Genomic DNA, 25,774 nt, shown 5'->3' with positions numbered 1-25,774 from the left:
ACTGTGACCCCTTTTTTTTTTTAAGAAAGTCAGACATGGGAGGTGGGGTAAGTCCATGTAACACCTTGTACATCAAACAAGCAAATTTAAAATTTTTAAAGTTCTCGAAGCTCAACAACTTATACTTTTTCAAAATATTACAAACGTGGAATGACAATGGTTTTCTATCAAAGACCTTAAGTGATTTTTTGTAGCGTGATTCTATGATTCTGCCTGTATTTACACCTGCCAGGGACCAACATGTGAAACAATATTCAATGTGTGACAGAATCATTGAATGCAAAAACATTCTAGCAGCACCAAGTGTTATGAAAGGCCGTATTTGTTTAAAATTGTTCAAATTGAATTTCACTGTGTTAGATATTCTTTTAATGTGGCTCTTAAAACTTAGTGTGGAATCAAGTGTCACACCAAGGTACTTGAATTAAGAGACAATTTCTAGTTCCTGTCCTCCCAAAAATACACCTGAATGTTCGATGTCCAGTGGTTGCTTTGTGAACATCATACAAACAGTTTTAGTTGTATTTAACAGTAGGCAAGATCTAGAAAGCCACTCATTTACAGGAACCATAGCTGAAGTAAGAACAGAGGCTGCTTCTTGAATATTTTTTGCACTGGTGAAGATGACAGCATCATCGGCGTACAATTGAAATTCAATATTAACACATCAATTTGGCCCAAGTATTGACCTCTGAGGTAAACCAACAGGGACATCTAGAAATGTTGATTTGACACTGTTAATGCAGACACACTGTTTCCTAAATTCTAAGTATGATTTTATCCACTGAATTGCGTCCATGGAAACGTTAAAGAAGGTTAGTTTAGACAGAAGAATTTCATGATTTACTGTGTCAAATGCCTTTCGCAGATCTAGAAATACTGCACCAACACAAGCATTAGTGTCCAACATTTGTTTAATCATTTCTATAAACTGACAGTTTGCAAACTCTGTGGAATGATTTTCACGGAAACCAAACTGCATTGGATGCAAATGTGAGTGGTCTTTATTTAAATGTTCATTTATAATTTTTGTTACCCACCTCTCAGCAACTTTAGAAACAACAGGGAGGATACTAATTGGCCGATAGTTGGCTATAATATAATATATATATATATATATATATATATAACACTGAGCAACACTGAGTACATTTACAAGAAAGGTCAGAGCAGACTCTACTTCTTAAGGAAGCTGAGATCTTTTAACGTCTGCACCAAAATGTTGCAAATGTTCTACAGGTCTGTTGTTGAAAGTGCAATCAGCTTTGCAGCAATCTGCTGGGGCAGCGGCATCAGAACCAGAGACTTGAAAAGAATTAACAAACTGATCAAGAAAGCCGGTTCTGTGCTTGGAGTAACTCTGGAGCCGCTGGAATTGATTGATCATCAAAAAAAGAATTCTGTACAAGCTGACGAAGATAATGGAAGATCCTTCACACCCTCTACACAACGACGTGACGAAACAACAGAGTGTGTTCAGTGGGAGGCTTGTTCAAGTCCGATGCAAGACAGAGAGATACAGAAGATCCTTCCTTCCAGCAGCTATCAGGCTGAAGAACAAAGCCCTTAATTAATTAATGTGATTGTTTTACTAAAAAATTACTACTACTACAATATTGAATTTCCCTTTGGGATTAATAAAGTATTTTTCATTCATTCATTCATTTCATTTCATTCATTCATTCATATATATATATATATATATATATATATATATATATATATATATATATATATATATATATACATATATATACATATATATTAATAATCAGATTAATTCATCAAATGAAAGAATAAATTAATGAAAATAAAAGTAAAAATATAAATAAATAAAATGAAAGGAAGAAAGAATAAGATAAAGATAATAATTAAATCAAATTCAATTAATGAATAAATAGAAATAAATAATAAAATTATAGGTTCAACAAAACAAGATCAAATAAAATAAATGAAAGAATTATTTACTAAAACAAACAAACAAACAAATAAATTAATTTGGAATTATATAAATAACTGTTAGCTTTCCTTGGAACTAAAATCCACTTTTCGTCACTGTCACTGACTCAGATCTCTTATTTTTACTCTTTACATGAAACTTAATAAATGTGAGATTATTTCCTTTTCCAGTCTCAAACCAGTGTGCTCCTGTGTTCCAGTGGTGGATGTCTGCTGCTCAGTTCTCCTGCTGAGGCTGCTGAAACTTTGCTGAACAGCCCTGTTCTCATCCTCAAACCTCCAGGACAGCTTTCATCTACCTTTCACACATAATTACTCATTATCAGCTGGCTATACTAGGGGTGTGTGCAAACTGGAAAATCAGCAGAACTGCAGCAGAGCTCAGCTTCAGCATCCCCTGCAGTTCTTGCTTAAACTCTTTCACCCCAAAGAGACAGACCAGGACTTCCTCATGGTCTGACATTCTGATTTTAAAGCTGAGAAGGTCCAAAACTCCCAGATTGTTTACTATTTTTTATAAATTGCTCACATTTCAATGGTGTATATATGCGATTAAACAAAGTTTAACTTAATTTCCCAGCAGCTTAAAGGAACAGTGCACACTTTTGGTTTAGGGTTCTAGTGGTCCAAGTAGAAAAAAAAAAACTTCAAGCCGTGGCTTTATTATGGCGAACATAATGAGTGGCATAAATAAACCCGCAAAAAGCAATTCTAATGCAAACTCGTAGAAAACAAAACCCATAGATGCAGCGGGCTCATTTTAATCCAGTTCATGTGGCTAATTTGCGCATCTTAATTGGACCTTGAAGGTTGTACTTTAACGTGAGTATGAAGAGGAGGATAGTGTGGACTTGACACTCCGGTCCATCCACTCAGACACTCTCTGTGGATGTTTGGTTCTGGAAGTTGTTGAATTTTAAAGCGCAGCGGGAGTTTCGGAGTCGCTCAGCGGGCTGTGTGACGCCCTCCGCGCCTGCTCCGCTCCGGTGAAAAGCGCATGTGTGTTTTTGCTGTGATGCAAGTTGAGCCGCATCCAGACGCACTGGCCGCCGCTGGCTGATGCCCCGCTCTCCTCCTCCTCCTCCTCCTCTTCCTCCCCTCCCTCATCTTGGTTGGTGTTGTGCGCAAAACCTCCAGCGCCGGACGGACGGACGCAGTTTTGACGGTACAAACGAGCGGCACTGCGGGGGCAATATCAAAGAAAAAAGACACCTAAAACCAGACATGGATGTTTAACCGGCATTTGATCATTTTTGTATTTTTTTAAAAAATCTCTTTATTTTTATTTTATGTTATTTTCAACCTGGAAATGTTGCTTTTGCCCCGGGGGTGTTAATTAAACCTGCTCAATGTCTCTCATCAGTTTATAACCGAAACAAAATGAGGATTTCTTCCCGCGACTGGATTCTGTTGATGTTCTCGGGTTTTTGGGGACTGACAATGGGAGCTTTCCCGAGCAGCGTTCAGATCGGTAAGTAGGAGGTTTTCTGTTAAATGTAAGCAGAGAATAAATCATGTGGATGGATGAGTGGACGTCCTGCCTGCTGCCTCTGTCCTGACATTTAACACCTCAGCACTCCTCAAAGTGGGAATAGCCGATTTCTTCCGGTATTCATTAATTCATTTCTTAATTTTCCCTTTCAAACATCACATGCAGTCAGTGTTCTGTCCTCTGTTGGTGCTGTGCATGTTAACACGCGCGCCTAATGCGCTTTGTATCTGCGGGCTATAGTGTGTATCCCAGTGCACTTCACCACTGCAGCAGATGAGTGTGTGTGTGTGTGTGTGGGTGTGTGTGTGTGTGTGTGTGTGTGTGTGTGCAGGCTGGCTGTGCATTGACTGCTGTTAACACTCTGGCAGACCTCGGGTCCTGGCGCTGCATAAACCCGCTACCACAGTCCCACAGGATGCTATTTCCCCCGATTCCCCTTTCTTTCTGTCTTTCTATCTGTCTTTTTTTTTTTTTCTTTTTTTCCTGTGTCTTCATTTCACAACTTAAATGTTTTTGTCATAAGAGTAAATAAAGGTGACAGGTTTATGGTTTTCATTTCACTGGCAGGCAGATATAGTTGATTTAAAAGAAGGGAATGAAAGAAGGGCAACATCTGACCTCCAGTCTAACATCACAACCAAATTACATCCAAAAAATCAGACATCAATCATTCATGTTTATCATGTTTATATCTGAGGGATAAAACCTTATATCAGAGAATAAACATTTGCTTACTCTCACTTTTTGTAGGTTTACCCTCCACTGAACCCCTGCTAGTAGCAGAGTTGAGGCACATCAGAGCCAGTGAGGCTGATGAAAAATGACAAGCTGTTCAAATGATTCTCCTTGTCCTTTTATATCAGTGTGATACTCAAATCCCCAGGCCCTCCCAGGAGGTCAGAGGGCAGGTCTGGTACAGAATATCACCCCTGGATCTGATGGCACTCATGCAGGGTGGTGGGGGGGCTTTAAACCTGTGGAACTGTTTCACTATCATGAACCATTTGAATTGTTGCTGATTTGAGCCAACTGGTGCAGGTGAAAATTGCACATGCAGTCTCTTAGCTTTTTAAGAAACAGTCTCAAGATATTAGTTAACCACTGCTTGTTATCATTTGCTTAACAAAACAGCTGACAGTTATGAGAAATATTGTTCGCGTAATCTTTGTGTCATCATACTTCCCCATCTCAGGCCCAACTGACCTCTGGGAGTGCAAAAATAACACTCTGTGCCAGTGTTTCCTTATCCGCCAGACTTCATTTAACATTTCATAGTTCTGAACAGTCTCCACAGAGCTCTATCAGGCCTCAGGGCGGGCAAACATCTCCCTAATCAACTCTTTAAGTTTCAAATAATAGTCACTGATGAATTAACAACACTTATTAGCAGTGGCAAATGTGCAGCGTATGCATGCAACACAGAAACAAATGCACATGTATGTACACAGCAGACGTGCTCCACCGCTTCTCTAGGTAACAGGTCCAACTTGCACATCGTGTTTTTCATTCATTTAACCTCTTGATTCTTTGAAAGGCCGTCATAGGGCTGCAGCTTTTCCCAACACACATCACATGTGTGCAAGTGAGAATGTGTTGATGATAGTAAAGCAAACATAGCTTACTGGAAATCTAAATGTTCAGAAACAGCATGAATTCATATTCCAAATTATTTTTCAAAGTGACATCAAACACTCTTCAGAGCTTTGTGATGATTATCAGATTCTCTTTTGAGTGATCTTGAAGCTCTTTTGATAAGCCGAACATCACGTGAGCTCGCGTGTGGATCTAAACACTCCAGTAAATCATGACGAGAAGTTGATGAGATCAAATCGATCTATCAGCTCTTTGGGCACATCAAGACTCCATTTGCACCTGGTTTTGGGACTTTTTATCTGTGCTAGGGACAGTCGAATGCACTGCAATCAGCTTACCCACAGATAGACATAGGCTGGCTTATGGACCACAGGTCTTAGCTCAAGCCCCTCTCTGAGCTTCTTTTAAATAGGACTGTTGCATTTCTTCTCTTGTGTCTGTCCTCTGATTAAGTTAAAGAGATTGAAAGGAGGAAGAATATAGTTGTTTCACCATATTTGTGAGTGTAAAGGGAATATTGCTCATTATGCCCATCACACAATACCAAAACTGTCATGTTTAGGTGTTGGTGCCACTCAGAGCTTTGCAAACACACATCTGCCTGTTGTAGCAACTTGCTACCACTCAGTGGCAGTGTTAAGAGATATTAGGAGCACCACAAATAAAAGCAGCTGTTACTCTCGGTTGTGCTGTTGTTGGTCCTTCTGGTTTTTCTGGGATCTGAGAAAGTTAGAGGTCATTGAGGACAAAGAATGACAGGTAAACACAGGTTTAAAGGCAAAAGTGGTATAAATTGGGGTCTTCATAGCGGTACATCTGGTTTTGGTTTTTGCAGAATGAGGACATTAAAAGGGAGAATGTCTCGTAAGGTCACCTACCCCCTGATTCTTTGGCTGATAATGGATAGCATGACTAATGGGGGAGCCAAATTAGCACAAGTGTAACTGATTAAAAATCCACTGCAAATACAGGAACTCTAATGAGCAAAACTTGGACAGTTCTACCGACGTATCCCATCAGAATCTTCTTCGAAACTCTGTTTTTTTTTTTTTTTTTTTTTCTTTGTTTGTTTTTTTTTTTGTTGTTTTTTTTTTTTTGTTGTTAATCATGATTATTTAATTATTATGATTATGATTTAAAGTATAGTAGCAGGGTGTATTCCTATCATGTAACTGGGAACTACTGGTGATTCCTTTTAGACAAGAGGATGGAGCCAGTGAGTGATAAATAAAAGTGATTGAAAAAAAGTATGTTTCTTTGAGGAAAAAAACATATTTATCTCTTAATTTATTTTCAGGACAACCAATACACTGATCAAAGGGAGTAAATCTAGCTAATAAGACTATTGTAACTTAGAGGGCATATATACAAAGTAATTCGTGATTTAATGAGAGAATGTAATGCTTTTTTTATTGTAAGCTAACTGGTGGACTGTAAGTCTTCAGTTCATAAAAAAAAGAACAAAAACTTTCAACTAAAGTTAGAAATCCTGTCCAAGTGCATGTGAAATTTATTGATGTGTCATCTAAATAACCGCCTAACAACATTGTGTTTCAGCCCAAAACCCTGACCATATAGTTTTTGGTTCCTTAATCTAACCTTATTTTAACCCTAACCAAGTAGCTGTAATCAGGGCTTCAAATCAAATCAAATCAAATCAAATCAAATCAAATCAAATCAAATCAAATCAAACTTTATTTGTAAAACACTTCTAATGCCAAACGAAACACAGTGCTTTACATGATAAAAACAATGCATGCATATTAAAATAAAGCATGCCTTCACACACCAAAATTGATAATATAGCAATTTAAAAACATGCTCATTATTGTTTCTTTCACATACAGTCACACGCATGCACACACATGCATACACACACAAACAAAGCAGTCCCCCCCCACACACACATTCTGTAAAAACAGGATTTTTGTCTATAAAACTGAATATAGGCATAAAATACTAAAACTAATAAACATCTGGCTTGATGCTGCTGTGAAGAAACAATATTGTGGGCTCCGTCTACACTAGGAACCAGTCCACCCATGTCCACAAAGGTCGCTGCCATAGCAACCACGCAGATCAGGGCAGGCTGAGGTCCCCACCATAGCTGTAAAGGCTGCAGTGCAGGACCCCAGCCATTCAGAAAAGGGCGATCACTGTGCCAGCAACCCCCAGACCGTGCAGTCAAAACCCCCAAATCAAATTATAATCCAAGTAAATGCATTTACTTATACAAGTTTATTTTGTTTGATTGTGTTTTTTAACTGTTTCTGACCTCTTTCTAAATTCTTAATTATGTTTAAATGTATTAGTAATTTATTGATTTTAAATTATGGTCTTTTTATGTTTGAATCTGTATTCTAAGACATATGCTGCTGAACTCTTGACCAGGTCACCCTGATCTCAATCTCTTTTCCAAGGGATCGAGGGATTTTTATCCTGGTTAAATGAAGGTGTAATGATAAATGAAAAAAACAATAGTGGTTTAGAACTACAGCTGATTTTTTTCCAAAGAAATATTCATATTCATCGTAAGTGTTTGTTTTTTCAGGTGAGCCGGAAACCTTTTACATTAATTCTATGTGCCATCTTCATTAACACTTATACTGATATTTACATCATCATAAATCTTTCCCTTAATGTGACTCCAGAAGTATTTAAATAGACCTCGTGGTTACTGAAATATGCTAATTTTATTATGGGTATTTAGTTTTTAAGTAGAAGCCTTAAAAATATCCACATGGCTCCAAATGTTGAACGTTTAAATATTTTTACCTTCGCTTTCGTCATCAACACTTTCTCGTATCTCCCTTCTTTTCTTATAACCAGCCTCATTCTTTCCATCATCCAACCCCCGCCACATTTAGTTTTCCTTCTACATGTCACTTTGTTTAAATGTCACTCCTCGTTCAGCTGCACCTTGTTCAGACAGTAGTTGGTAAAGAAAACCACAGACACACTAAAGTAAGCATGGTGATAGTGGATGTAGGATTTGTCGTGGAATACTGGGACATTTAGCCTGGATAGATAACGTAATGCCTTGACTCATTTATCACATTCCAAACATTTCATTTTCATTTATTAAACTCAAGAACATTAAACTGAACCTGCAGTTGGTGGGTTGGTGGAGCTCTGGTTGTGATATCCAAATATGAGAAAAGGTTGAACTAAAGTGGAAAAAATCAATAGACATGAGCGATTGAATACAAAGAAGGAAGAGAAAGAAGAGTTTTTGTTTTAAACTGGAACCTCCTGTTTGTTAGACTGTACCTTTCTTTCAGCCCTATCACGCATAATTTGTTTCTTGCTCATAAGTAAACACGCTGTTGTAATGTTTGCTGTCAGTCTGAAATATACTGTAATACATGGAAAAACTCAGATGAGTTGCATTTCAGGCTTCAGAGAAGAGTAAATTATTCTGAAGTTTACCTTTTAAAGAGGTCAGCCATAAAAAGAACACAGTGGTATTTTGCTTTAAATGACATTTACATTGTCTTATCCCAAGATATATAGCCTTAAGTCAAGATTTTGAAATATGAAACAAACTGCTTCTAACACCTCTGACATTTTCACAACCATGAATGGCTTGGCTGAGATCTTCATATATGAACAAGACTGTAATATAAATGTAGAAAAAAAAAAGAAGAGGAAAAAAAACCATGACAAGGGAAGAGTTATCTTTAATGCCAAACTGATTTATGACACTGGAGCTCGTCTTGCATAAAAAACAGGATGGAAAGCAGTGTAGATCCAGCAGGATATTGAGTGAATATTATCACCCTTTCTTCCTACATTCATATGAGATAAAGATGGTTTAACCTCTTAGGCATACTATGTATAGTGATGTATAAAGAGCCAGTTGCAGCCACTGGATGTTATTTCACATATTATTATGCATTTTACAAACTGGCCAAGTTTAGTGAAAGTCATTCATGTTAGGGGTCACCAGTGGATCATTTGTTTTCTTTCTGACACAAGCAATAAAACTATGTCTGGAAACCTCATTAAATTTATTTAAAAGGGTTTAAAATCCCAAATGCTTCATATGACCCATATAAAACATTACTCATGACCCGATGCATCACCAACAAGCTGACATCATTTGTCAAGGGATTGTGTTGCTGGTCTTCCACTGTGGTTGCAACAGAAGTATTTGATAAAACTACTTAATGTATAATCGTTAAATATGACACACACTCTCATGATACTCAGAGAAAGTTTATTCTTCTATTTCTGGACCATTCTTCTACAGACACAGACTGGCACAATATTAGTTCAGACTTGTCTTTTAAACAAGTGCAACCACGAAACCAGCAACTTTAATTATCAAGGGAAATATCTTGACAGCCAGTTAAAAGATTTGTACATTTGTTAGAAGTTTTAATCACTAGAGAATTAATGTGACACCACATTTTTCCACTAGCACTGTCACCTTGTTGAGATTTAGAGTTCAAACCGAACTAACCCACTAATATATCTTACAGATGTCCCCCCAGGGTGACTTATTATTACCTCTTGATGGCAGCTCTTTTGAGCTAAAGCCATAGTTGAGTTACAATTTTACATTGCTTAGATATGCTTTATGAATAAATATTTGTTTAGTGGTAATTAACAGATGTTGACATGCTATGGTTAGCATGACAGCATGCTAAAGTAAGCATTTAACTTAACCCAAGTAGTACACTGCTTTGATGAGTTACTAGCAGAGCTGCAAACCTAATAATTCACACAGCCCTTTTCTTTGGGGGAATTATTATTAGCTGTAATCACTTATAAAATTATATTAATTTAAAAATAATCTCCTGTCACCCTCCCCACAGGGCTGCATGCTCAGCCCTCTCCTGTTCACACTACTGATATATGAATGCTCTGCAAAACACCTGAGGTGTCATATAGTGAAGTTTGCAGACGACAGCAGTAGTGGGACGCATCACTGACAGCCTCGGCATCAATTTAAAGAAGACCAAGGAGGTGGTGCTGGACTTCAGGAAAAACAGGCATTGGCATAGCAGCTGCTCAGCTGCAGCGAGGAAGGTGCTGCAGAGGGCGATGAAGGCTGCTTACAGGATTGGGGGGGGGGCAACCTTCCCACCACCACATACATTTACACCAGCAGACCCAGGAAGAGGGCTTTCTACATCAGAAACTAGTCCACTCACCCTGCACACCCTCTCTTTGACCCTTTCCCCTCATGTAGATGCCTGAGGAGCATCTGGAGGAGGATTACCAGGCTGAGGAACAGCTTCTTTCTGGAAGAAAGCTAAACTCCAAGGCCCATTAGCCCCCCCCAAACCAAATTTCGTGCCATCTCATGTAATAATGTGCTGGTATGAAAATAAAGTTCCTTGAATCCTTTAAACACTAATAGGGGGACAAGGGATACAATACCCACATAAGTTGACTGGGTTCAGTCAGGACCTTTGAGGCTTACAGTAGAAAAGGTTTAATTTTATTATGATCCTTCAACCTAGACACATTTAAATTGTGTTATTTTATGGTTTCACCAGCAGTAAGTATGATGCTGAGATTTTGTATTGTATTGCAATGCCTATCTTAACATAGAACAATTTCAAATGTCATTCAGACAGTTGGACACTCGGATTAAAATGATGCATAGAATATGCCTGAGGTTGTCTCCTATTTATAGACAATGTCATAATTTCACATTGGTCAGTGATGATGTCAAATTTCATTCAAATGTATTTGCTTAGTTCCTGAAATATCTGTTATGGGGAAATACTGAAAAAAAATGCACTGGCCTGTACAAATGCATCCAACCCATCTTTTTTTTCTCTGTCCTCTCTCCAGGTGGTCTGTTCATCAGAAACACTGATCAGGAGTACACCGCCTTTCGATTGGCTATCTTCCTGCACAACACCAGCCCGAATGCATCGGAAGCCCCGTTCAACCTGGTGCCTCACGTGGACAACATCGAGACGGCTAACAGCTTCGCCGTCACCAATGCTTGTGAGTCAAATACAGATTCATGTTGTGCTTTGGTTTTGATTTCACTTACAGTGAAACAGCAACATTTGGTCTTGTTTACAAAAGAGTGGAAACTGAACTAATGTTTCCAAGATATTGTCAGTATTGGGCTTCTAGGAAAAAGTAATTCAACACTCATACAACTGGTGTCTTCTTTTGCCCATTTGGTTTTATATGATTTCAAATGTCAATTTTTTTTAAATAACAAACTGCAATTTTTATATTTATGCCACACTTATGCATACGACAGAAAAGCCTGTAAGAGATCTGGTCGTTCACTACGGGAGAAAGTATCAGTGTCGTGTTTTGCATCATCTCGGTGTGAGAAGTAAATGTGTGAAAGGAAAATGAATGAACAGAAACATGTCACAAAGATCATCCATGGCAGGTAGTGTAGGACTTTCACCCAGGAGAATGTGGTTCAAGTCCTGCATGTTATTTATTATTGTTTTACTGATTATTCATTGTGTTTTCAGCTGCTGTTTGGTTAGGATGTGACACTAGAAGCTTGTGGTAGGAAAAGACAGTAGGCTATTTGAGAGGCCGTTGACAGTATGAGAGTAAATTAGTCTTTTAACAATCCATTACTATCTGCTCCTGAATGCTGAGATTTGCTAGGATGGATTTAACTTCCACACTTAAGCCAGGTAAAACATGGTACTTGTGAAGTTTTCACCATAGCAGTGGTTCTCTGTCTTTTTAAGTCAATAATAACCTGATGGAGACCTGAGGTGTTCAGGGTTCCATGAAAGCTGGTGTTGCCGCCGTACGTTTCTCATTTAATGGTCCTGCTGTTAGACATTTGTGTAACTTACCTTTCAGAACTGGTTTAAAAAATCTACCAGAAAAGAACAACACAACTGATGCCAAAACAAACTTTTGGAATCAACTTTCTAGTTGAGCTATGCTAACATATTAAGCATTGTTGTCTAGCACACACGTTTCCTAACCAATAATATATTATTATTTACATTTAAGATGCTCTTTGGTTTTATAAAGTTTATAAAGTTTTATTACAAGGTCATTTTTAATAAAGATATATAGAAAATATTACAATTTGTTTCAAAAACTGGAATTTATGCTTTAATGCTGGAAGATGTAACCTTAATGTTGTAAACAGAAATGCGATTATTTACAGTAATATTATGGGAGCCAACCCCCCCCCCCCCCCCCCCCCCCCCCCCCCCCCCAAAAAAAAGAAAAAGTCAGACAAATGGCATATTTATGGCTTTATGTGTTTCCATCCCAACAGCACAGTGCTGATGATGTGGCAGTACAGCTGTGTCTGAGTGTCTGCTGGTTCTCATCTGATCTGAGCAAAGCCACACATGCCAAAGGGGACAGAAGCTGACGCACACAAACAACAGTCCCACACTCTGCCATGCTTAGATCTGCTAACAGTAGTAAGCAGTGATTTTTAGAGATGATCCCTGGGGAACCATCTTCTGTCTTTCCTCCTTTCTCACTCTCTGCTCAGTCTGTGTGTGTTGGTGAGTGTGTGTGTCTGCAGGGGAAAGGCCATAAAACACTTCAGGCTGATGTCTTTCACAATCTGTGGCGTGATCTGGTGTTTCAAACCATCAATGGTTAAATTAAGCAAAGAATGAAAAGGGTTTATGTATGTTTGGTAATTGAGGCGGCGTCATGTATTGGTGTCAGGGTGATGACGAGACGTAAAACAAAATATTTTCAAAGACTTCAGACTTTTGAAAAATCAAATCACATAGAGCTCATGCATCCATTAAACTGCACCAGCAGTTCTGAGAGCTTGGTTAAGTAGAGTCATTAAAGCATGCCAAATTAACTGTTGGTTTTTCCTGTTTTTAGGCTGATTTACAAACATTTATCTGCAATAAAATGAGATAACCATCTCCATAAAGTATAATTAACAGAATATGAAAATATCTGCTTGTTCAGATGTGAATAATCTATGAGTCCAAGGAGCTGAAAGTTTGATGCACCATCCATTGTTGCCCTGTAGCTCATTGCTGTAGCACTCCGTTCAGATAGAAGCTGTTCCATTAATTGGCGTCTGATCTGCACTTTTCTACGCCTACACTAAACAGCAGAGGAAAAAAAAATTATACTTTTTCTGCACCCATGATGACATAAGCATTCAGCTCTGACAATTTTCTATTTAAAACCAGTGTATCCGTGAGGCTTTTCTATGTTAATGGGCTCTTAGATGAAATTACAGTATGTGAAGTGTTATTGATCTCTGAAGGGGGGAAATGAGTCATGCCAGCAGCAGACAGAATACTGAAAGGAAAGATGGCAAAGAAGGTTAGAAGGACTAAGCTGAATATAAGCAATGCAACCAACCGAGGTGTATACTCTGCAGCTACAACTATAGCTTAATAATGTATTGGCCAGGGGTGTCCAGCTCTGGTCCTTGATGGCCACAATCCTGCAGGTTTTCCATGTTTCCCTGCTCCAACATCCATTTAATCTGAGTCAGGTGTGTTGGAGCAGGGAGACATTGAAAATCTGAGGGACCTTGATGACCGACTTTGGACACCCATGGTTTAAACCAACCTCATGGGGCTAAAACAGTTCTGATGGGATCAACAGCAGCTGATCCTTTGGGTCTGTGTGGATCTAAAGGCTCTGGCTTGCTCTGATGTGTACCCATGACTTTGTGATCTGTCTTTGCAGGTTAGTTCAGCACTGAATATGTTTCTGGTGTTCTTCAATCTGTATTTGAGAAGTCTGAGAGCTTGTCTGTAAGAACACGGGTAGTTTTATAGATGCGACATTTGTATGAATCATTGCTTCAAGCAGAAGAGTTGGGATCTAGTTCACTAGTGACGGTTTGATGAAGCGAAACATGAGACATGTACAGATGGATTGGGGCTTCATCAGTATGCATCGGCTCATTGTGGTAAAAAGTCAAAAGTCAAAGCTTTTCATTTACTGATCTTTCTTCCAACCCTCACCTTTGGTCACACTATAGTAACCAAAAGTATGAGACTGCAAATACAAATGGATGAAATGAACTTTCGTCAGAAGGTGGCCAGGCCCAGAACAGCCTGAGAGACCAGGTAAGGAGCTCACACATCTGAAGTGAGTTTGGCGTGGAGCCACTTCTCAGATGGGTTGGGTGACTGATGCTTCCTAGTCACTTCCCCTTTTCTGGGTTTTCCTACTGCGAGGAGACCTCAGGTCATATCCAGGTCCAGCTGCAGGGATTATAGACCCCTTCTAGCCCGAGACTGCCTTGGAGTCCCCCATGGAGGAGCTGGAGAGTGTTACTAGGAGAGGGACGTTTGAACCTGTTGCCTTCATGGCCCAACCTCGGATAAGCAGCAGAAAATGGATGGATAACTGGAACATTTCTACATTACTTGCATTTCAGCAGCATCCATATGCACATACACTGAGGAGTGAAACAATTTTCTTGAAAACTTGATCTAAATATGTAAAAAACTGGTTTCATTGTTGTTATGTGGACTTTCTAGTTTGAGACTAAATTGTGCATTATTCACTCCTTTAAATGGAGTGTGTTGCACATGTACATGTGCACTGTATTTGACATGTACACTTGCATATGTACATGTACTTATATGTACTAGTGAAAGATCAGTATGTACATGCACATGTGCAAGCCTCTAATGTTGCCTGTTTTGTATGGCTGTGCATCATCACTGGTCTCATGATTCAATTCGATTATGATTACAATTATCTTGTCAAAAATTCCATTTGATTTGATTCATCAATGCATCACGATGCATCGCTATGTGTTGCATCCTTAGTTTTCTTTATCATGGCACAATGCTACTTTCTTCATCAATGAAAACAACAGTCAGATAGTTATGAACTCTGTGCTGTTTATTTAAAATTATTTCAGAAATCAATCTGAATGTCCTGATATTGACAAACATCATAAACATGTAAATAATTATGTTATTTTCAACTTTATTTTTGCATTGCCAGAAAATCAAGAAACATTACTGTAATGTGACATGGTTATCAAAATGTCTTGCAGTAAAGCTGTGTGTTTTGTCCCTTCAGTCTTCTGTAGTCAGTTCAGACAGAATATGGGAGTAAAAGTGTAACTCCACCCCCTACTTTTTGTGTAACTCCACCCAGGGCCAAATTTTGAAAAATGCCTGAAACTGCAAGGGTTGTGGTGGGAGGTGTGGGGTGATCAGGGGGCAGAAAGTGGGCAGGTCGGGATACACAGGCAGAAATGATTGACAGACAGAAGCTGAGCGGCCACTGGCAAAATGGAAAGTGAGATTCACAAAGCACCTATGCCACAGAGCGGTGTTTCAGGTGGAAGACTTTTCCCCTCCAGAATCTCCTCAGCTACACAAGAAAAAGGTGGTCCTGAACTGTATCAGTCTGAGCCGTCAGCGCTGTTACGCTGACCTGTCAGCAGCTCCAGCAGCTCTGGAAAGCTGTGGAGACTCGCGGCAGGTTGTAGCAGCTGTTACGATTTGAGCTGCTGTTTGTCGCCAGAATAAAGTCCGTTATTACTTTTACACCCCTCAAAAGCACAAATTTGTCCCATTGAAGTTATATTTAATCAGAAACTCTTTGAAAGAATAGAAGTCTGAAACTAGTAAATCTACACCATGTAAATTCACGTCCCTTCATACGTGTTGGTGAGCGTGATTTTCTATGCCTGCATGGCAAGAACCTGTCTATTTGCATCAGGAGGGATGGGCTGTGGGGTTTTTAAAATGTTCTCATGACATAGAGAAGCACCAGCACGACTCAAGCACAGCTCTAAATCACAGTATACGAACTGTAGAGGGCATTATGAGCCATTTTTTACCCACAAAATCCCATTTTTTAAAGAAATAAAAAAAAAATACAAACTTTTATTAACAGTAGGGTTGGTTTTCATCACAATTAAGTAATACTATATTGTTTACAGCTCAAAAAATACATTTAAGGGTGCACTACCCCTATAAGATGTTTTTAATGTTTTCCTTTATGGCCAGAAAACATTTGCCTCTAAGTATTCAAGTCAATTTAGCCAGTTCACAAAATCACAGAAGTGGAGAATCTTGTGATCTATGTGTCTTGTATTGCATAGGCCTATGGCAGGCGGAAGAAGTATTTCCTACCTATTCTGAAAGTTCAGCTATATAAATGTTGGTATAGGAGGAATAGATATTTAAGTACATCATTATTGTTTATTCTTCTCATATACTTAGATCAAATCATGGGCCCGTTCTTACTTACCCACGCATTCATTTAATTGTTTCACCGGGACACCAGCCCAAGGGTGATGTGGCCTACTGGGAATCCTCCCAAACCTTCGGATTAGCCACTCTGGCATTGCTCTTGATGTGTATTTCTGCGTGAGAAATCAGAGGTGTGTCTTGAGAGTGTGTGAAGCTACTGAAGTGTGTGAGTCTCCCGGCCAATGACTGAGTGTTGGCAGCCCAGTAACTGTTACCGTGTAAATTGTGTACATTGTGTTTCTGTATGGTGTACATTGTGTTTCTGTATTGTGTACATTGTGTTTCTGTATTGTGTACATTGTGTTTCTGTATGGTGTACATTGTGTTTCTGTATTGTGTACATTGTGTTTCTGTATGGTGTACATTGTGTTTCTGTATGGTGGGGAGGGTGGGCTGCCTTTGTGGGATGAATTGATCCATTTTTAGATTAGTGATACATGAGTAGATTGTCATGCCAGCCCAGTTTCAACATAAGTGTATGTACATTTGTACAAACTTTGATCATTTGCACATGCACTGAAGTCTTTACATGATCTAAAGATGATCCTGAGTGGTTGCATATGTGAAGCATGTATGGAATAGAAGAAGAACAACATAGTAACTGTACAATTTATGAGCCCTCATTGTGAAACTGTAACATTTTCTGTTGTGGATCCAAGGAGGTGTTTCTCAATCTGTCCTAAAATCAGGTTCATCATCCATGTTGATGGCAGGAGTGAATGCATCGCAACCAACCTTCACCTGCAACTGATTTTAATGTTATGACTTATTGGAGGATATGCATTCATTCAATAATGTATTGGGTGGCATGCAATTTGGTTATTTAAAGGTTAAAGACAACCATAATGATTCACTTTAAAATTTTATACAAAAATTAGCAACTTAGACTAAAATGGTTGCTGTAATACGAAATTTTGTTTCTGTAATCCCTATTTTTTTTTTATTATTATTATTTTATTACCTTCAGAACCATCACTTTGTGTTCTCTCAGACCCTAATTTTGTTAAAGTAAAGTGGCTTACTGAGGCTGTAACAGAGGAGCGGCAGATGTCCTGCAGTGAATGTAAAGGTGGGAGTAAATATTTCCAGGACAAAGAGAAAGTGTTTTTTTTTTTTTTTTTTTCATACCTCGAGTTTAATGGCTGCACTGTCACAGGAAGTCAGTCTGCAGCTCATTGATTGGTCAAGCTGAATCAGAGCAGAATTACATGAGCAAGTCAATGGCTGTGATAGCTCAGGGCCAGCAGGGAATCTGAGATTGAACCACATCGCTTGTTTTCACCCCACGTTTTACATTTTCCCCTCCTCAGCCCCTGTTTGGCTCCATTATCCGAGGCCCTGATATCCCAGTTATGAACAGCCAGCATCACCGTGTGACGTTTAAGGGCATAGTGTACAATTGGGAAGAGGAGATGAGAGACAGAGGTAATTTGTGAGGAGAGATTAGGCCATTCAGTGTCTGCTGCCAGGAAGGCTGATGGGGATAATTGGTGGGAGACGGGGACAAATGCTCGTGTACATCCCAATGTCATTGATAATCTTTCTGTGGACTCTGACTCATAGATACTACCACATCTGTTTGATTTACCATCGAGTCTCCTCAGTACTACAGCAGGGTTACTGGTGTCTCTGCTATCATACTGGAATGCCAAGTTACTGAGAGAATCTGACAACTTTCAAAGCTCGGGCTGCTTTGTAAACATAAATCCACTGAAATATTAATAAATTGTGACACAACTGTATAATTATCTCTTACAAATGAGAGGCGATGTGGACATTTGTTAGTCTTGGTGTTGCAGCAGTGACACTTGTTATCTCCCACAAGCTGAAAATTGCCCAAATCTTTGGAGGGAAATCAGACATCCACAAGCAAACAAGATTTTCAGGATAAATTGAAAAAGCCTTTCCCAGAAAATCTTCAACACATTTCTGTAGAAAATGACAATAAGCTCCATAGACTTATGTTCATTTTTGAAGAAAAATATTTTCACTGAGGCATTAAAGCCACCATGTGTAGATTTAACACATGAACATAAATAAATACAACGCTTCTCAGGTTTCCATTCAAATATGCAATTTAATCTGGAGTTATTTTGGATGTGCAGTATTCTACACAGCACATTATGATGTGATATTTGGTTGAACTGTGGCATTTATATATACATCATGCATAACGTAAGTGGCATCAAAATTACCTCATAATGACCTTTTTTTGCGATCTGCAGTCTTGAAACCTGGAGCTCCACATGTGGCAGCCACCATCTTGGTCAGTTTAGATCCAGAATCGATGATGGGAAGAACTAGAGTGACACTTGTATAAAGCTTATATGTCTTTGAAGTTGTGGAAGTACCTTCAGTAGGACCAGCAGCTCACGTACCAGAGTTTAGACTCTATTGGAGCCAGCACCTAGTGGCCTTCACTGGTATTGCACGTTGACTGTGCTTTTTCTTGTTCTACACTGAAAAATTTCTTAAAATATTGACAAGTGATCCACAATCCCATCATTACTCAATCATTAAACATATACCAACTGAATACAACAAAAATATTTAGTGGTGATAGCAGTAACAGTAACTAAAACACACCAGACATGTTCAGTTATATTATGATATTCTGATTAACACAATTCCCCATAAATGCTGTATAATTTGTGTTTAACTGCTTTGTCTGAATGAATTAGTGTATGATTATCCTGAAAGATGGAACTACCGCTGTCATAACCTTAGTCTCAAATGGTCACTTACAGTTTAAAAGTCATCCATGATGTCCAGGATGTGAAAAAATTTAAGACATATTTGACTAAACAAGCGGCTTCAAGTCCTGAAGACTCGAAGGGATGTTCTCCAGGAATTCATCCTGAGCAATTCTGATTCTTCAAAGAAGATTAAATTCTTCAGTCGTTCATCTCACAAAACCTTTTAGTTCTTTTGCCACTTTATCAGTTTTCAGCAATGATGGGGGAATGAATTCAGCAATGCTATCTCGTCTATGGTATTCAGCTGCGCTAATCTCTCAACGAACTGTTTTGATTCTGGTTTGTAAGATGTTGCTATAGCTCTGCAGTTACTTTCCTAATTTCTGTGACATCTCAACACAATGCATTTTAATGCTGAATCACAATTCTCAGAGTTTCTCTTATTCTGCTTTAACCTCTCATGTTAGACACAGTTCTTAAAAGTTTAGCTAGTCTTCAGTTTTTTCTCCCAATCATTAAGTTAGAACAGTCACACAAATTTGTCATAAACTGATGCAAAGACCTCTTGCTTAATGTTTGCATTGTGAATATATTAATTAACCACCATCGCTACCTCCATTGCTGAATTCTCTGATTCTTTTACTTATTTGATTTTGCTTAAATTTGTGTAATGCAAAAATCAGACAAAGGTTTATTTATTCTGCTCCTAATTTGCAACTTCAGCAAACAGTTTAACTTATGTTTGTTATGTATCGAAACGCAGGCTGGATTAATCAGAGAGTTTTTAGGCTACTGTTTAAGTTGGAAATGCTGAACGTCAGTGTTTACTGGTAAACTTGCTCCTGAGGTGTCTTCCAGCACACAAGAAAAACAAAACACACATAAAATACCGAAGGAACAGAGCGTCTGGTGAAACACTGATCATTTCATGGGTCTCTGTCAAGGTTCCTGAAGTTCAGCACAGCCATGATGATATGCTCTTATCAGTGAGTCCTTGAACCCAAGCGCCTTCCAAACCACTTTTGGATGTGAGCAAATCTGACTAAAATCAGTGGGAACATCAAACATTTGTGACAACAGCTGGTATCGCCACTGAGAAGAGACAGAAAATTGAGACATAGTAGTAACCCTTAGAAACTATCTGTTTTCAGTACATTAAAGGGACATTATGTAACATTTTCTGTTGTTTACTGGCCAGAATTGATTTCTGCATTATGTATGTGTTATCATTGGTGGATTATGACCTCCACTAATGATCTGACACATTCTCGTTAGCGAAGAATTTTAGATTTGTGATTAGAACGGTCTGCACTCCTCATATCAGAACATAGTGATAGGGGATCAGACGTTTTCAATCCGAGATAGAGCTGGACAAGAACTGATCTTCATACAGAGTGTGGGTGAAGAACACAGTGTATCTCATGCAGAGTGAAAGATTTTAGTATCCAACCTCCAAAAATTGGCTTGTGAGCACTCCTTGAAAAAAGTAAATGATGCTACAAATTGACTGCATGCTATCAGCTGGAATCACCACATCACCAACACCACTATGAACAGTCCACCCCTCAGATTCCTCCACATATTTCTCAGATTTCTCAGAATATGTGAAGCATCAAAGAGAAGAGGCGACAGAACTTTGTTCAAGCCCTAAATTTAGGTCTGAAAGCACTCAGGATGCATTAAGCACACATGAACACATTTTGGAAAAGACGTAGGGTTACTTTTTTCTTTTTTGCTTTCCTCTGATATTGCATCTATTACATAACAAAGCCTACTGTATCATGACCCTACGAGTTTATGTAGAACAGGGGTGGGCAATTATTTTTCCCAAAGGCCACAGCAGATAAAGAAACTTGTGGAGGAGCAGGCCAATAGGCTGAGCTAAATTCTGCTTAATATTAATTTTATTTCTTTATATCATTCAGTCAGTTGCATCATTCTTACAAGCTGTGACTGGTACAAGTAAATGTTATGACTAAGTAATGAAGACAGTGAGGTTGACTTACAAAAAAGTTATATTTATAATCAAAATTCCTCACTGCAATAATAAAAAAAATGTGAATCATTTGACTTTTTTAGGACATACATTAAATCAGCATTACACAACCTGTTATTACCATTAAATTCTTGTCGTAACCACTTAATTTCTTTACTTCTTTTTTTTTCTCTGTTGAGAGAAATTTAATCTGTTTGGCTTGAACAAGTGTTTCAAAGTCGGGTTTAATATCAGAGGTGGATATGTGAAGCACAGCTCACAAATGATCATCGGTGGAAGTGGATCTGGACCTGGATCTGTTCAGCTTCATCACTGAGAGCGTCATGTAGATCCAAAGAGGACCAAAATCTGAGCATGTCTAGTCATGTTTGAAAAGTTTTCCTCTTTAATGGAAGCGTAAACATCCAGCTGAAGAGTCCTCCAAGCGTCCTTGAACAAGCGCCCCCTCACAGAATGACCTAGAGTTTTCAGGGATTTTGTGGGATTTCACAAATCTGTTTTGGTTGCTTTTTGCCTGACTTTGTGAAGCTTGGTTCACTGTTGCATTTAACTAGTCTTTTATTTCATAGCATCAGTGACATTTTAGTGTTTGCTCGCCAGAGATGCATTTTATTTGCCGATGCAAAGGTAATTTGAATTTGTAGAAACAAAACAAGACAAATTCAGCAGACACAGGTTCTTAATTTAATATTTAGCATTATTATTATTTTTCACTGTCTCAGTTTTGATATGTTTAGGCAAGAAAACTACTTAAGTTTAGAAAAATGTCATAAACACATGAAACTTCTCTCTCTCTGCCAAGCCAACTTTATTTATTAAGTGTTATATTTGTTGTGTTATATTGCCAAAATAAATCACACAATGAAACCATGTTAAGTGGAAAAGGGAGAATGATTTTAATTTAGAGACTAGCAGAAAGATTGGGATGAATGAAAGAAGGATATTGAATAGTTTAACCTCCCAGTGATGCAGGGCAGTATGTAATCAGGGTGTTAGATCTCCATGCTGTCATGATAAACTCATAATTAAATGAAGATTTGAACAGGCTCTCGTCGCTATCACGCAGAGAATAAAATGCAAACTGATCAATACGCTTCTGAGCAGCTGCAGAGTCCTCAGCTGTGTCTGTTACCTTTTCATCTGCAGTCCATTCATCCAAATGATTGTGTGTTTTTGTGGTAATTTCCCGACCACACAGCCAGGCAGAGGTTTAACAGGGGCGTGGGATGGAAGGGGTTAATACGCCCTCCTACATGCTGCCTCGGCCTTCGCCTTCATTGAAACGGTGACATCTTAATGTGCGTTGAGTCATTTATATTCAGCATGACGCTCTGACTCACTCCAGATCCAGACAGAATGCAACCCGTACTCCTGTGTGCACTCACATTATAAAGAGAGCCTACATTTTCTCTGCAGTGTGAACACCTCCCAGTCTGTGTTGGGCAAAAGTGTTTGTCTTTTTGGTGTGCATGCAGGCTGTGCAGCATTTTAGCCCTATTTAAGTCTATTATTTCTCCATCTGTGGGCCCCGTTCAGAGCGACTTTGCTACTCGATGCTGCTGCCCTTTAAATGGCTGCCTGTGCCCCTCATTTGTCTGAGGGTACCACATCACTGGTAGAAGTACACAGACCTTTTGGCTATGGATGTGTGTGTGTGTGTGTGTGTGTGTGTGTGTGTAATAGCGTGTAAAAGCAAAGATGGAGAGAAAAAGGGAGGTGGGGGTGATGTTAATGAGAGACTAATGTGGTGGAGCAGGAAGGAAGATGGAGGAGGAATGAGGATATCTGGGGCGTGAATAGAAGAGGGGGTGATGGGAAACTTAGTTAGAGGTAAAACATATAAGAAGCTAAGAGCAATTCTCACGTCTTTATAATGTAAAATTTAAACTTCTGTCCCAGAGCTGCAGAAACATTTATCAAGAGTTCCTGGAATGTGTGATAGTACATTATTAGTCATACGTTACTACATTGTTGAAAAGGTCCAGCATCCATAATGCAAAGACATCTGGGAGTTTGTATAGCCTCTCTTTTATTGGCTTTCTTCATACACAGAATCACGCTCCTCTGAAAGTATAAAAATATATGTTTATTTTCATTTATGTTTGCTGTATGGAATTAATTTAGGGATGAAATTCCATCATCCTTTTACTAAAATATAAAAATAATAAATATCATTCATTAAATGTTAAGTGTAAGTCGTCTGCTCATTTCCACTCATTCAATTTTTACTGCAGCATTTTTTACCCGCTCCACCTCCCTGCACCTCCACCTCCTGATCCAACTCCAGTTATAAATTACCCCCCAGGGGTGTGTTTGCAAGTGTGTCTATTTACGTATTAGTGGAGATTGCGCAGGTTCAGGAGGAACTCTGAGGACAACAACAGTTTACTGTTAATGTGGTCCTTCTGTGCTATTTGATTCATGAAATCAATAGTAAGCCTGAAGAGTTTTAGGTAGAGATTAAAAAAAAATAACACAGGGAGCATCAATCAGCAAACCCAAGACAAAGAGAGAAATGATGAAGTTTCCAATTTTGATCTTGATTTGTTTACAAATTTGGTTTTCACAGAGGATTCAAATCTGAAATAAGAGTTATAAAGCAGAATATCTTAGGCTGCAGTCTAGCAGTCCCACATGTGCCGGGGACCCTGATTGGCTAGTTTTAACCTTGACCTCGACCTCTATTGGTCCATAACAAACCTTGCTTGCATGGATAAATCATTTTGGACTTAATGGTGTTTTCAAATTATTTTAGAAGACCCCAAAACAGAGAAACTGCTCAAGTCTGGAAAGGAAATATGACAGGTGTGCACAAAACCCATGAAAAAAACCTGAAACACGGAGGTCAAGATCCATGGATGTATGACTCCAGCATGGGCAACAGAAATTCACAATGAAATAAAAAAATTAAGATCAAAACAATTTTATGGCCCCAAAATTATATTTATATCCATCTCTAATAATTATGACGTTAATACTTATTACAACTTTACACTTTTCTGCTGTAGGCAAATTCAGCTAAACTGGTTTGAAGTTTCTACTTTTTTATTTGTAAAGATTGATTTAAAATAAATGCAAATGAAGCAGATTGTATTATTAGGAGTATATAATATAATATTACAATATTATGCTGTTAGATTTAGTAAAGCAAATTAAATACACTGTAAAGTAGCACTTATTATGCTGCCATTGTTTTTTATATCATTCTTTTTTGTGGTTGGGGTGTTTAGCAAAGATGGGGGTGTCCTATTAAATAAATGATACATATAGCCTTACAATAGTGGGATATTTGCTGTACACCATGACCTTCAAACACTTCTTCAACCTTAGATAGACAGAACTCTAATGAATGAACTATGAAAGCTTTAGTTGTTTGCTTAGTCTAATATTAATTCTGTATCTATTAAGAATCTCTAATGGCAATTTGAACTATTTGATGAGAAGGAAAGTTCAGTTTGTCATCAGCATTTAGCAGAACTTTGCAACCAGGTTCCTCCCGTGGATTAGTGACACTACCAAACATGCCACAAAACAGAAATGATGGTTAATCCTGGAATGAAAAAACCTCCGCTCTTCCAACATCAAGAAAGAGAAACTTCTTCTTTGTGATCAATAAGTCATAACCACAAAATGCAAAGGCACGTTGCTTTGCATTACAAATAAATGGGGTCATAAATGGGATTAGTTTATGCAGGTTTCCGTCAGTCTTCGTCGAGGCGTGTAAAATCAGGGAGCGGCTTCTGACAGCTGCCAAGCCATCACAGAAATTTGTCACATTAGGGACTTAGTTTGCACATGATTAATGTGAAATTTAAACAGATTTATCATAATGATCAGATGTACAGGCTCTCTTGCCTCTGAGGTGGTTTACATGAGCGAGGAAAGAGATTTCCAGACACATCTTTGTATGTTTTGAAAGAGATTTCCAGACATATCTTTGTATGTCTCAGTCCAAGTTACAGTTATTTGTTTTTTTCCTGCACATGACATGTTTGTGCTCAGCTGGTTTGACCTCTTCTAAAGCAGTGCTGCAAGTATAATCTCTTTTTGTCCTCTTTTTGAGGTTGAAATTTGCTAATGTTCCCTAAATGCCTCAGATTCAGGTAGAAGACTGTATTTTAGCAAAACTTAAATTCAGCCCTGCATATCCTCTAGGTCCTCAGCATTACATCCGCCATGTCTGAAGCAGAACACGTGAACAATTGACACGAAATACACACAAACACACGTACACACTCCTGCATATTCACTTCATTTATTCATGAGATGACTAATTAATCTTTTCTGGAAAGTGCTGCTGACGCACATGCCAGTTTATAAATTTTCTCATTAGAAATCCAGCTGAATTGTTTTGGCTGAGTGAACTGAAGAGGGTTTTAAATGACTTGGAAGAAGTTGAATCTGGAAGCAGATGTTAAAATGGAACATTTCTGACCCCATTTTTGACCTGAGATGATAAATTATTCTGTTTTATGTTTCTTTTTATTGCTTCTGCTTCTATTTTATGCACATTGCTGGTTGTTCATTATGGTTTGTTTGATAATCATTACTGAAGAAATGCTGCTCGTCTCATTTCCTGTTTTTATAAAGGTTGAATAAATAAAAAATGACTTGAGGTATCAACAGGAAAGATATTGGCATTGCCCATCCCTACGTTGATTTTCAGCCTGGTCATGAGCAGAGGCGATCATCTCCTGCTCTGAATGCAGCTGGGACTGATGCTGGGTGAGGACCAAGCCTCTGCTGAGTGCTGTTGGATGGGGGAGGGGCTTGTACTTGTGTTATTATTAATTAAGTTCCACCCCTAAAACAACACCATCAATAATATAACAAAATACTCAAATAACTTTGTTATTCC

At 38.5% G+C, this 25,774-nt stretch overlaps 1 protein-coding gene across 5 annotated transcripts in view; it reads left to right on the top strand.

Moving 5' to 3' along the window:
- Window positions 1-3,007: 3,007 nt before the first annotated feature.
- Window positions 3,008-25,774, top strand: part of gria4b (glutamate receptor, ionotropic, AMPA 4b) — a 195,972-nt gene continuing 173,205 nt past the window's right edge. For 4 of the 5 annotated variants that reach the window (XR_006012889.1, XR_006012888.1, XM_042007758.1 and 1 more), the window contains exons 1-3: window positions 3,008-3,124; window positions 3,323-3,430; window positions 10,853-11,011. Coding sequence is in view for 2 of the 5 variants with exons in the window: in XM_042007758.1 (XP_041863692.1) it covers window positions 3,019-3,124; window positions 3,323-3,430; window positions 10,853-11,011 (373 nt within the window). In the remaining 3 variants the exon portion in view is untranslated. Of the gene's footprint in view, window positions 3,431-10,852; window positions 11,012-25,774 lie in introns of all 5 variants that reach the window. The other variant, XR_006012890.1, reaches the window with a different exon arrangement.

Source organism: Melanotaenia boesemani, chromosome 15, assembly GCF_017639745.1.
Source record: "Melanotaenia boesemani isolate fMelBoe1 chromosome 15, fMelBoe1.pri, whole genome shotgun sequence".
NCBI lineage: Eukaryota > Metazoa > Chordata > Actinopteri > Atheriniformes > Melanotaeniidae > Melanotaenia > Melanotaenia boesemani.
Note: the sequence above shows the minus strand (reverse complement) of the source record. Positions and strands in the feature narration are given on the sequence as shown.